This window comes from Heterodontus francisci, chromosome 9 (assembly GCF_036365525.1).
Source record: "Heterodontus francisci isolate sHetFra1 chromosome 9, sHetFra1.hap1, whole genome shotgun sequence".
NCBI classification, from domain to species: Eukaryota; Metazoa; Chordata; class Chondrichthyes; order Heterodontiformes; family Heterodontidae; genus Heterodontus; species Heterodontus francisci.
In genome coordinates, this window is record NC_090379.1 from 34,414,944 (window position 1) to 34,427,982 (window position 13,039).

Sequence of the window (13,039 nt, forward strand, 5' to 3'; positions counted from 1 at the left end):
ACCTACACTATGCAGAGGTCAAGTTACCTTCTGTTACATTAGAACTTAGGAGCAGGAGTAGGCTATTCAGCCCCTCAAGCCCCGGTTCTGTCATTCAATTAGATCATGGCTGATCTGTATCTAAGCTCCATCTACCCCTCTAAGTTCCATAACCCTTAATAGACTTAGCTAACAAAAATAGATTAGCAGTAACAGTCAGGTAGAAGTGCGAATGCAGGGAGAGTGCAGAAGGAAAGGATAGCCAGGAGCAGTACCAGGCATACCTCAAAATGAGGTGTCAAGCTGGTGAAGCTACAACACAGGACTACTTGCATGCCAAACTGCGTAAGCAGCATGCAATAGACAAAGCTAAGCGATCCCATAACCAACGGATCAGATCTAAGCTCTGCAGTCCTGCCACATCCAGCCGTGAATAGTGGTGGACAATTAAACAACTAACTGGATAAGGTGGCTCCACAAATATCCCCATGCTCAATAATGGGGGAGCCCAGCACGTCAGTGCAAAAGATAAGGCTGAAGTAGTTGCAAAACCTTCAGCCAGAAGTGCCGAGTTGCTGATCCATCTCGGCCTCCTCCTGAAGTTCCCAGTATCGCAGATGCCAGACTTCAAACAATTCGATTTACTCCATGTGATATCAAGAAACGACTGAAGTCACTGGGTACTGCAAAGGTTATGGGCCCTGCCAATATGCCAGCAATAGTACTGAAGACCTGTGCTGCAGAACTTGCGGCGCCCCTAGCCAAGCTGTTCCAGTACAGCTACAACACTGGCATCTACCCGACAATGTGGAAAATTGCCTAGGTATGTCCTGTACACAAAATTCAGGTCAAGTCCAACCCGGCCAATTACTGCCCCATCAGGCTACTCTCAATCATCAGTAAAGTGATGGACAGTGTCATCGACAGTGCTATCAAGCGGCACTTGCTCAGTGACGCTCAGTTTGGGTTCCGCCAGGGCCACTCAGCTCCTGACAGCATCACAGCCTTGGTTCAAACATGGAGAGAACAGCTGAACTCAATAAGTGAGGTGAGAGTGACTGCCCTTGACATCAAGGCAGCATTTGACAGAATATGGCATCAAGGAGCCCTAGCAAAACTGGAATCAGGGGGAAAACTCTCCGCTGGTTGGAGTCATACCTAGCACAAAGGAAGATGGCTGTGATTGTTGGACGTCAAACATCTGAGCTCCAGGACATCGCTGCAGGAGCTCCTTAGGGTAGTGTCCTAGGCCCAACCAGCTTCAGCTGCTTTGTCAATGACCTTCCTTCAATCATAAGGTCAGAAGTAGGGATGTTTGCTGATGATTGCACAATGTTCAGCACTATTCGCGACTCCTTAGTTACTGAAGCAGTCCGTGTAGAAATGCAGCATGACTTGGACAACATCCAGGTTTGGGCTGATAAATGGCAAGTAACATTCACGCCACACAAGTGCCAGGCAATGACCATCTCCAACAAGAGGGAATCTAACCATCTCCCCTTGACATTCAATGCATTATAATCGCTGAATCCCCGACTATCAACATCTTGGGGGTTACCATTGACCAGAAACTGAACTGGAGTAGCCATATAAATACCATGGCTACAAGAGCAGGTCAAAGGCTAGGAATCCTGTGGCGAATAACTCACCTCCTGACTCCCCAAAGCCGTCCACCATCTAAAAGGCACAAGTCAGGAGTGTGATGGAATACTCTCTACTTGCCTGAATGGTACAGCTCCAACAACACTCAAGAAGCTCAACACCATCCAGGACAAAACAGCCCGCTTGATTGGCACACCATCTACAAACATTCACTCCCTCCACCGCCGAAGCACAGTGACAGCAGTGTGTACCACCTACAAGATACACTGCAGCAACGCACCAAGGCTCCTTAGGCAGTACCTTCTAAACTCGTAACCTCTACCAACCAGGAGGAAAGGGCAGCAAATGCATGGGAACACCACCACCTGCAAGTTCCCTTCGGGTCACACATCATCCTGACTTGGAACTATATCGCCATTCCTTCACTGTCGCTGGGTCAAATTCCTGGAACTCCCTTCCTCACAGCACTGTGCATGTACCTACCTCACATGGACTGCAGCGGTTCAAGAAGGCAGCTCACCACCACCTTCTCAAGGGCAATTAGGGATGGGCAATAAATGCTGGCCTAGTCAGCGACACCCAAATCCAATGAATGAATTTTTTTTTAAATGAAAGGGAGAGGAAGAAGGGAAAATGGATAACAATGAACAGGAGAGGGAGGAGGAGCAACAAATGGCAGTGAAGGGGAAAATGGATGGGAATGAGGATAGAGGGAAGACAGAAAATTGAGAAGCAAGGAGACTTAGATCTCCCTACACACAAATCACTAAAAGCTATGCACATGCACAAAAAGTAGTCACAAAAAGCTAGTGGAATGTTGACCTTTATCTCAAGGGGGCTGAAATACAAAACTGAAGAAGTGATGCTTCAGTTGTACAAAGCCTTGGTCAGATCCCATCTGGAATTCAATTTTTGGCACTGCAACTCGGGAAGAATATATTGGCCTTAGAGGGGGTGCAAACCAGATTGAAGAAATGATACCAAGGTTAAAAGGGTTAAATTAAGAGGACATGTTGCATAGACTTGGCTTGTATTCCCTTGTGTATAGAAGATTAAGGGGTGATCTAAGAGATGTTTTAGATGAATAAAGGATTTGACAGGGGCCATAGAGAAACTATATCACCTGGTGGGGGAGTCCAGAACAAGGAGGTATAACTTTAAAATTAGAGCTTGGCTGTTCAGGGGTGATATTAGGAGACATTTCTTCACACAAATGACTGAAATCTGGAACTCTCTGTCCCCAAAAAAGCTGTTGAGGTGAGATCAATTGGAAATTTCAAAACTGAAACTGATAGATTTTTGTCAGATAGGGATATTAAGGAATATGGAACCAAGCCAGGTAGATGTTGAGATATGGATCTGCCATGATCTAATTGAATGGTTTAATGGTTAAATTAGGAGGACATGTTGCATAGACTTAGTTCGTATTCCTTTGTGTATAGAAGATTAAGGGGTGATCTAATTGAGATGACAGGCTTAGGGGCTGACTGGCCTACTCCTGTTGTGATGTTCCTGAGGTTGAGCAGTGAACTAATCAGGGTCTTTAAAATAATAAAGGGATTTGATAGGATAAATACAGAGAAACTATTACCTCTTATGTGGGAATTCAGAACAAGAGGGCATAATCTTCAAAGTAGATGTCGGAAAGTTAGAAGTAAAATTAAGCATCTCTTTTTCACATAAAGGATAGTGGAAATCTGGAACACTCTCCCAAACAGCTGTGGGTGCTGAGTTAATTCACATTTTGCAGATGGAGATTGATAGATTTGTGGAGCAATGGCACAGTTGAGGTACAGATCAGCCATGATCTAATTGAACATGCTCAAGAGGATGAATGGACTACTTCTGTTCTTATGCCAGTGAAGGAGAGGGTAAAGATTTGAAATGGATGGCAATGAATGGGAGAGAGAATGGGGAAATGGATGAAAATGAAGTGGAGAATATGAGGAAATGCATAACAATAGAAGAGAAGATGAAAGAGGCAGGACCTGAGAACAGTGCTTTGGGGTGGGAAGAAAGAAAAGTGCCCATATTACTGAAAGGGAGCAGAGAGGGAAAGTTCCAACATTGACTGAGGGAAGGAACACATGGACTCTAGGAAAAGAGTGCCAGATTGAAGGGGGTAGCATGAAAGAAGAGTGCTATTATAAAATGGATTGAGGGAGAAGTACCTGATTGATTAAGTGGGCAGATAGAAAAGGGCTGGTATGAACTGGGCTGGTTGGAGGCAAACATTCCTTGTGAAAAGGTTGGGCTCGTATCTTTGTGAATTGAGGGTGATAGTTAACTCAGGTTTTTCTCTCAACAGATGCTGCCTGACCCGCTGAGGATTTCCAGCGTTTTCTGTTTTTGTTCCAGATTTCTAGCATCCACAGTATTTAGCTTTTGTGTTGTTGTAATGATACTTAAGTAAGCATTTCGGGAAGTAATTGACAAGACTGTTGAAAATTCAAGCGTCACTGAGTTTTAATCTAAAAAATGGAAAAACAATCAATTGTGAAGTGTAAGTGTTTAAAATTAACCAGAATGCATCAATTTAAGCTGAAGATCCAACATTTACCAGCAGAGGGATTCCCTTAAAATGTTCCATCAATTTTCTGCCCTCAATAATTGAGTTCCACTTTCCGGTTTTCATACACCTATGTTTTCTGCCCTCTAATGCAAATATAGCAATGTTGAGCATGCTGGCTGTTTATTTTACTACCTGTAATTGTTTTCATTTGCCAGCTTTATTTATCCCTCAATCAATATCACGAAGACAGATTATCTGGTCATTATCACATTGCTGTCTGTGGGTGTTTGCAGTTTGCAAAGTGACTGCTGTATTTCCTATATTACAACAGTGACTACATTTCTACAATACTTCATTGGCTGGGAAGCACTTTGACACATCCGCCGGTCGTGAAAAGCCCTATATAAATGCAAGCCTTTCTTTTCTCTTGGCTGCTTTTCGGCTAATAGTTTAATCAGCCGCTTTGTATCATTCAAACAATAAAGTTATTAATTCCTCAAGCCCCGCAAGACTTGTGTCACAGCTGGCAATGACCTGTGCGCGCTCCACCGGGCGACAAAGAGGGGAGGGAGGGGGTGCGCCAGCGGACGCGCGCTGTTGCCCGTTATGTGCGCGCCCCCGGAGGCGGCGTGGGCGCCGCCGAGAGCAGCGCGGGAACGGTCGACGCGGGCACGTTGAAGTTTCGTCCCTCTCTCCCCGCCCCTCTTCCCTCAAACGCACATCATTCCTCAGCTCGGATGGAGTCAGGGGAGAAGTAGACGGAGAAGGAAAGGCGAGCGGCAGCTGAAGCGATAATAAATCAAAGAGCTTTCCAGAACCACTAGCTGGGAGAAAGCGGCCCTCTCTGGACACTGAACGAGCGAGCGACGGTTAAAATGGGGTTGAAAGCGGGCGGCTGGCGGCAGCTCATCCGCTACCTCAACCACCCCGAACAAGTGGCCCGATTTCAGCAGCTCTGCGGTGTGGTTGCCGTCGGCTCCACCCAGCAACTCGCTAACGGTGACTGCCGCCATCCCAACGGTGGCGGGGAGGAGGAGGAGGAGGGGGGGGCCGGGCTCAAGCGTCGGGGAGATGCGCCTCCCGTCCCGGACACCGACTGTGGGAAACACCTCGGCAAGAACGGCATCGCCTGCGAGCTGGCAGCCCCGGCCCGGCCCAACGGCGACTTCCCCGCTGATCCCAAGAAGAAACCCAGGCGCAAGAACTCGCTGAACAAGGAGGCGGGGGCCACCGAGTTCATCATCCGCAACCGGCTGCTCTACTACCTGTTCAGCTTCGGCACCGAGCTGGGCAACGAGCTCTTCTACATCACCTTCTTCCCCTTCTGGCTCTGGAACATCGACCCGTATGTCGGCCGCCGGCTCATCGTCATCTGGGTGTGGGTCATGTACCTGGGCCAGTGTACCAAGGACATCATCCGCTGGCCCCGGCCCCGCTCCCCGCCTGTCGTCAAGGTGGAGGTCTTCTACGACTCCGAGTATGGGATGCCCTCCACACACGCTATGTCGGGCACCGCCATCCCCTTCTCGCTTTTCTTCTTAACCTTCGGCCGCTGGCAGGTAATTTTCATTTTGTAGAAATCGCATGAGCGTTCTCTTTTTGGAGGTCGACTTTTTTTTTATAGTATTCTTTGGGTGTTGCTGCAAGTTTAAGGGACTAGAACTGTATTCAACGGCCCCTTGGTTTGAATAGGATTTTTCTTTTTGCTGCACTGTGTTGGTACCTGTGCTGGCCGCAGGGCTGCCAGTCGTCTTTCAATATTTGATTGTGGAGATCAGTGTTGGGTGGCTTCGCGATCCGTTTTCCCTTGTTCATTTCTTCAAGGTGGTATGTCACCTGAAATGAAAGATTTAGGCAGTGCTAAAGCATATTTTTAAAACACAGATGGTTGGACTCGGGGTGAAGCAGGATTCTTTTCAAATACAGCCTTTGTGCCAAACTTTAGATAAATTTGCAACTTTGTTCAATGCATTTTTAAAAAGAATTAGAACAAAAGCAGTCATACTTTTCGACTAATGTTCGTGAACCATTTGGTTTCATAGGCATGGCGCTAAATGAAATTCTTGAGGCCAACAAAGTTAATTAGAGCAGTTTTAAACAGTTCATACAACTGTGATCCTTTTCAACGATAAGTACTCGTTGCTTTCACCTTGAAGGCATAGTTATACTACAAGTAGTGGGTTGAGATCAGAGCCAACAGACCCAAGTTGTAACAGCCGTTTTGTCAGTGCTTGGGGAACGGAGCTTCTGCATACATCCATGCAAGCAACTTTACATAGTCCTCTACTGATGAACAGCATTTAAATGCTTGTCAGATTTTAATAACGAAAACTGGTGCTACTGCCAAGCTTTAGAACATTCAAAGCAGAGCATAGAAATATGCGCTGTATGTTGTTTGTCATGAGCAATGTTCAATTGGATTTTTAAAATTTTGTTATTTGATTATAACGTACTATAGGAGTGTTCTGTAAGAATTAATTAAGAAATATGCGTTATGGGCTTACCAATAGAAAGAATAGTATACAAAATGATATTTGCCAGGGGTTGCTGTCTTAACCTAAATGCTTTTTACATCTCAAACATAATTTTGTACATATTAGTGGTGTGGTTGGTACAAGTCTAGTTTATTTTAGCTAAACCACCCTGATTTGGTAATCTTCATCCATCCATGGTTTTAATTGCATCAGCCTTGTCTCGATATTCTTGCCTCTGAGTCAGAAGGTCCTACTCTAGAACTCCATAGAAAAGAAATTTGGATCTGTGGTGCTGCAAGCAGATGATTACCCTCCTGGGGGTGTAAACTGTGCCAGCAACCTCTTCCAACGCAGTGCACCATCTTGTGAGAAGCTCACCCAGGCATCCCGTGAGTGCTGGAACTGAATGTGTCCTATCATGACGTCACACAACCCAACTGGTTGATGTGACACCCATTTTCCAAAATTGGACCATGCAGGTGCATTCAGTGAATTCGCACATCAGTCTCGAAAGACCAAATGTTCAGCTGTAAGATGGGCTTTGCACTGGTGCTAGTCAAAGGACCGAACACCCAACTTGCAGGTAAGGTGATTTTGAAGAACTTCTATTGCAAAGTGTTTAAAAATACTTCTGGAGTGTTTCCATTGTCGTGGTGAGTTCCTGGATTTGGTAGGGAGCATTGCTGTATCCTTACAGAGAGGGCAGAGGAGTAGGCGACTTGTGTGCACACAGGCTGCAACAGTTAGGGGAGTGACAACAGTGGCAGTACCTCTGGGCTTGCAGCATGACTGAGAGTTGAATGGACCAGAGGCTGTGGAGAGGGCAAGCTCTGTACGATGCCTTCTGCCAACTTGAAGCTGGACTTCTTGACAGTGACGGGACTGTCTGGCAGGCCAGCACATGCGCCCAGCATCTTAGTCTGTATGCTGCCCCATCAAGGTCCTCATCTGAGACCCCGTAGTTGAACTAGTCTGTGACTTCACCCTCCGATGTGCTGGCGCATAAACTAGCCATTATCCCTGGCCTGGATGCAGCGCACTTGCGTCCGATGACTCACCATGTGCTGATCCCAAGTCTTTAAAGTATGTGCAGTTGGCTACGAGTGTCAGAACAAATGGTGGGGCCTCTTCATTAGTGGTGTGCTGTTGTGCTCTCTCTCTCCCTCCTTGGACTTCTGTGGCTGACAAGTGGCTGCTTTTAGGTGTCTAAAAGTGGAAAATTAGAAGGGGAAGGTTGGGTTGAGGGCAGGGGGTGGGATGGAAAGCAAGCAGTCCATGGTCACACCAGCAACAGCTTATTCATCATGCTAGATAGTAGTTTGAGGGTGAGTTGGGAGTTGAGAAGGAGCATAAGGCAGGTACCTAGTCATCCTGAAGGTACTCAGCGATGCCAGATGCTACGGACTCTATTGCAGCCGGCCTCATGATGCAGAGAGCCATCTCTTCAGAAGATGCAGGTGTTCTTATGTGACACATTGTCTTGTAAAAAGAGAGGGAAGAATTTGGGTGATGTGCCTTCCATAGCTGAATAGCTGGAGGTATGTGGGTGAGGCTGGCAGCATTAGGTTATGAGCATGAGGTGGAGTGTTGTACTTGAATCCTGAGTGTCAAGTGCTGCATTGAGCAGTGTGAGGGGCTAGTTGAGCAGTGTATAGGAGATGTCATGTGAAGATACATTTCACTGACCTTGACTACCCGCATGAAATCATTAGCCATTGTAACACTACTGTGAGGTTCTTGGTCCTGACACTGGGAATTGACCTCCCTGGTCACCTGTCCCCAATCCCTTCTGATAGTTGTCCTTTCTTTAGCCCGCACCCCCCCCCCCCATCCCTAGAACCATGGTATCTCTTCTCCCATCCACTTTCATCATTAAGGTTTCCAGTGCTGCATCCATGACCCTGAAGACCCCTCCCTGCCTCAGTGTTCCAATTTCCTTGTTTAGCATTGCAGCAATACTACTCTGCAGCAGCCTCCTGTCATTCAATGCAGCGTCTCTTTAAGAGGGACAGACTGCCTTTAAGAACAGAAGGCTGGCTACACCATGTGCTATCAGCAAACACTGCTCATCTCCCTACTGTGTGGTGTGGTGGCCAGAATTATGGCAAATGCTTGGCCTTATGCTACAATCTGGTAAATTAGATGGTAGCACCAAATTTACCTGCTGCTTACCTGAACAACGACAACAACTTGTATTTCCATCCTCCGCTGGAATTGGTGCAGGCGAATCGTGATCCCTGTGCCCGAATAATGGTGCAAACCAATTTTTAGCTCTTTGTATGCTTGGCTGCTACCCCATTGTAGTACTGATGATGTTGCATAACATTAAACCAGCAAAGCCATCAGTTCTGATGAAGGGTCACTGACCTGAAATGTTAACTCTGCTTCTCTCTCCACAGATGCTGCCAGACCTGCTGAGTATTTCCAGCATTTCTTGTTTTTATTTGCTGTTACCGTATCAGGTGGACTTTGAATATCCCATGGCATTATTTGAATATTGGGAGCTTTCCATCTGTCCAGACCAATATTTATCCCTTATACAACAGCGCTAAAACAGTTTAATTGGTCACTTATCTCGTTGCTGTTTGTGTGACATTGCTGTGTGCAGATTGGCCGTTGCACTGCCCTATATTGCTGTCTCTATGCAAGGTGAAATGGATCTGCATAGATCTGACAACTATATTGTCAATGCAGTCTTTGTGGGCAAGATAGCCTAAGTATAGCAAAATGATAGGCTCTTTTCTGTTTTTATCCTGCGCCCCCATCCTCCATGTTGGGCAGGATATATGTATAGATGCACTTGCTGAGAAAGAACTTGCAGTTGCCACATGTTGTTAATCAAAGCAGATATATGCCCAGGAACTAATGCTTTGATTCCAGCATTTCTCGTTTTTGTTTCAGATTTCCAGCATCCGAAGTATTTTGCTTTTATTTTAGTGTTTAATTCACTGCCACTTCTCTTCCAGGAATGCCTACCTTGAAGAAGTTCTGCTCTTCTCTCCGACGGGATTTTCGTTTGTCTCTTTTACCTTGTTCACCTTCATTGCTTTCTATTTCCCTCCTGGTGTTTGATAAGGTATCTACCAAAACTCGTTTTCACAGCCACATCTCCTTCCTCAGTGACTGTCTCCGGCTCCAACTTATTCCACGTGGATTCCAACTGCAGTTTCACCCATCATGCTTTGAAACCACCCAGGATCACAGGTATCTCCGAGAAATACAACGTTCCTCGGACTGCTACTCTCGCCGCATCCTGAGATCCACACTCAGTGCTATGCGCCGCCACATGCACACACTGGATCTCTCTCTCCAGCAGCACCGTCTCACCTTATCTCAAAGCTGTTCTACTCCGCAGTTTCATCTCATCTTATGTCTCATCCGACGCATTAACAAAAAACTTTTTTTCTTCCTTTCAGGTGTTAAGGAACGCAAGCTCCAGCAGCTGATGGGGACTAATGCCCCTCCAGATCCTCCTTCCGCTTCACTTCCCTCTGACCCCACCCCTTCTGATCTGACCCCTTGCCGTGTATTCACTATACCCTCTGACCTCCCCCTCTCTGATGGTGAGCGTTCTGTACTCAGCAAAGGTCTCCAGTTTTATCCCCTTACGCCCCCACCTCAATGAATTTCGCGCTCGGCATGACGTTGAGCTCTTCTTCCGTCGCCTCCGCCTCCGGGCTCACTTCTTTGACCAGGAGTCCTCCCCCCGACCAGCAGACCCATTCACCCGCCTCCAGCATTCTCCCTGTACCTGGACCCCTCCCCCTGGCCTCTTACCCGCTCTTGATCTCTTCATTGAAAACTGTCGGCGAGACATTGGTCGTCTCAATTTCTCTGCCCCCCTCACTCACTCTAACCTGTCCCCCTCTGAACTTGAGGCACTCCGTTCTCTCAGGTTTAACCCCGACATGGTCATCAAACCTGCAGACAAGGGTGGTGCTGTTGTTGTATGGCGTACCGACCTCTACCTTGCAGAAGCTCAACGCCAACTCACAGACACTTCTTCCTACCTCCCTCTGGACCATGACCCCACCACCGAACATCAAGCCACCATCCAAAGGACTGTCACTGACCTCATCTCCTCTGGAGATATTCCCTCTACGGCTTCCAACATCATAGTCCCACAACCCCGGACAGCCCGCTTCTACCTCCTTCCCAAAATCCACAAACGGGACTGTCCCGGCAGACCCATTGTGTCAGCCTGCTCCTGCCCCACTGAACTTATTTCTTCCTATCTAGACTCTATCTTTTCTCCGCTGGTCCAGTCTCTTCCCACCTACATCCGTGACTCTTCTGACGTCCTACGTCATTTTGACAATTTCCAGTTTCCTGGTCCCAACCGCCGCCTCTTCACTATGGACGTCCAATCGCTGTACACCTCCATCCCCCACCAGGATGGTTTGAGGGCTCTCCGCTTCTTCCTGGAACAGAGGCCCAACCAGTCCCCATCCACCACCACCCTCCTCCGCCTGGCTGAACTTGTTCTCACATTGAACAACTTCTCCTTCAACTCCACGCACTTCCTTCAAGTAAAAGGTGTCGCTATGGGTACCCACATGGGTCCTAGTTATGCCTGTCTTTTTGTGGGATATGTCGAGCATTCTTTGTTCCAGTCCTACTCAGGCCCCCTCCCCCAACTCTTTTTCCGGTACATTGATGAGTGTATCGGTGCCGTTTCCTGCTCCCGCCCCGAACTAGAAAACTTTATCAACTTTGCTTCCAATTTCCACCCTTCTCTCACCTTTACATGGTCCATCTCTGACACTTCCCTTCCCTTCCTCGACTTCTCTGTCTCCATCTCTGGGGATAGGTTGTCTACCAATATCCATTATAAGCCCACCGACTCCCACAGCTACCTCGACTACACTTCTTCACACCCTACCTCCTGTAAGGACTCCATTCCATTCTCCCAGTTTCTCCGTCTCCGACGCATCTGCTCTGATGATGCTACCTTCCATGACGGTGCTTCTGATATGACCTCCTTTTTCCTCAACTGAGGATTTCCCGCCACTGTGGTTGACAGGGCCCTCAACCGTGTCCGACCCATTCCCCGCACCTCTACCCTCACCCCTTCCTCTCTCTCCCAGAACCGTGACAGGGTTCCCCTTGTCCTCACTTTTCATCCCACCAGCCTCCATATCCAAAGCATCATCCTCCGCCATTTTCGCCACCTCCAGCGTGATGCCACTACCAGTCGCATCTTCCCCTCCCTTCCCCTGTCAGCATTCCGAAGGGATCGTTCCCTCCGCGACACCCTGGTCCACTCCTCCATTACCCCCACCATCTCGTCCCCGTCCCAGGGCACCTTCCCCTGCAATCGCAGGAGGTGTAATACCTGCCCATTTACCTCCTCTCTCCTCACTATCCCAGGCCCCAAACACTCCTTTCAGGTGAAGCAGCGATTTACTTGTACTTCTTTCAATGTAGTATACTGTATTCGCTGCTCACAGTGTGGTCTCCTCTACATTGGGGAGACCAAGCGCAGACTGGGTGACCGCTTTGCGGAACATCTCCGCTCAGTCCGCAAGCAGGACCCTGAGCTTCCGGTTGCTTGCCATTTCAACACTCCCCCCTGCTCTCATGCTCACATCTCTGTCCTGGGATTGCTGCAGTGTTCCAGTGAACATCAACGCAAGCTCGAGGAACAGCATCTCATCTACCGATTAGGCATACTACAGCCTGCCGGACTGAACATTGAGTTCAATAATTTCAGAGCATGACAGCCCCCCATTTTACTTTCATTTTTATTTATTTTTTCTTCCTTTCTTTTCTTTTTACATTTTTACATTTTTTACAGTCTTTTTTTGCATTTATTTCATTTCATCTTAGTTTGTTCAGTTTGCTTACCCACTGTTTTTTTTTTCAGTTTTTTTTCAGGTTTGCACTTGCTGCTGTTCAATATTCAGTGTATTTATACCTAATCTGTACTAATGCTTTGTCTTTCAACACACCATTAACATATTGTTTGCCTTTGCTCCGTGACCTTTTGGTCAGCTATGTGGCCTGGTCCAATCTGCACCTTCTCCTTTGTTATCTCTTGCCCCACCCCCACCTCACTTGCTTATAATCTGTGACTTTTCTAATATTTGTCAGTTCCGAAGAAGGGTCACTGACCCGAAACGTTAACTCTGCTTCTCTTTCCACAGATGCTGCCAGACCTGCTGAGTGATTCCAGCATTTCTTGTTTTTGTTGCTTTGATTCCCCCCTTGGGTTGTGTAAGGTGTGTGTAGGGTTATGAAAAATAGTTTACTTACAGCTATGCAATCTGCAAAGTACTCCTTTTTGAAGTAGGCAGGAAAGTGAGTTGTGTTTTTCTTCAAATAGAAATACACTTAAAATGGGAAGTGATTCCTCTCTGACACAATTCCTTCTATAACTGTTGATTGTGTAATGTAATAATGGATGCATCAGCAGTCCAAACTAAAAATGTATGAAAATGTCTTCATTGAGCTGCAGCAACTAGGCTTAATT

At 47.1% G+C, this 13,039-nt stretch overlaps 1 protein-coding gene across 1 annotated transcript in view; it reads left to right on the plus strand.

Annotated features, from left to right (window-relative positions):
• Positions 1-4,715: 4,715 nt before the first annotated feature.
• sgpp1b (sphingosine-1-phosphate phosphatase 1b) overlaps positions 4,716-13,039 on the plus strand; it is a 62,600-nt gene continuing 54,276 nt past the window's right edge. The window contains exon 1 of the mRNA XM_068038768.1: positions 4,716-5,652. Coding sequence (XP_067894869.1) covers positions 4,969-5,652 — 684 coding nt within the window. The 5' untranslated portion in view covers positions 4,716-4,968. The remainder of the gene's footprint in view (positions 5,653-13,039) is intronic.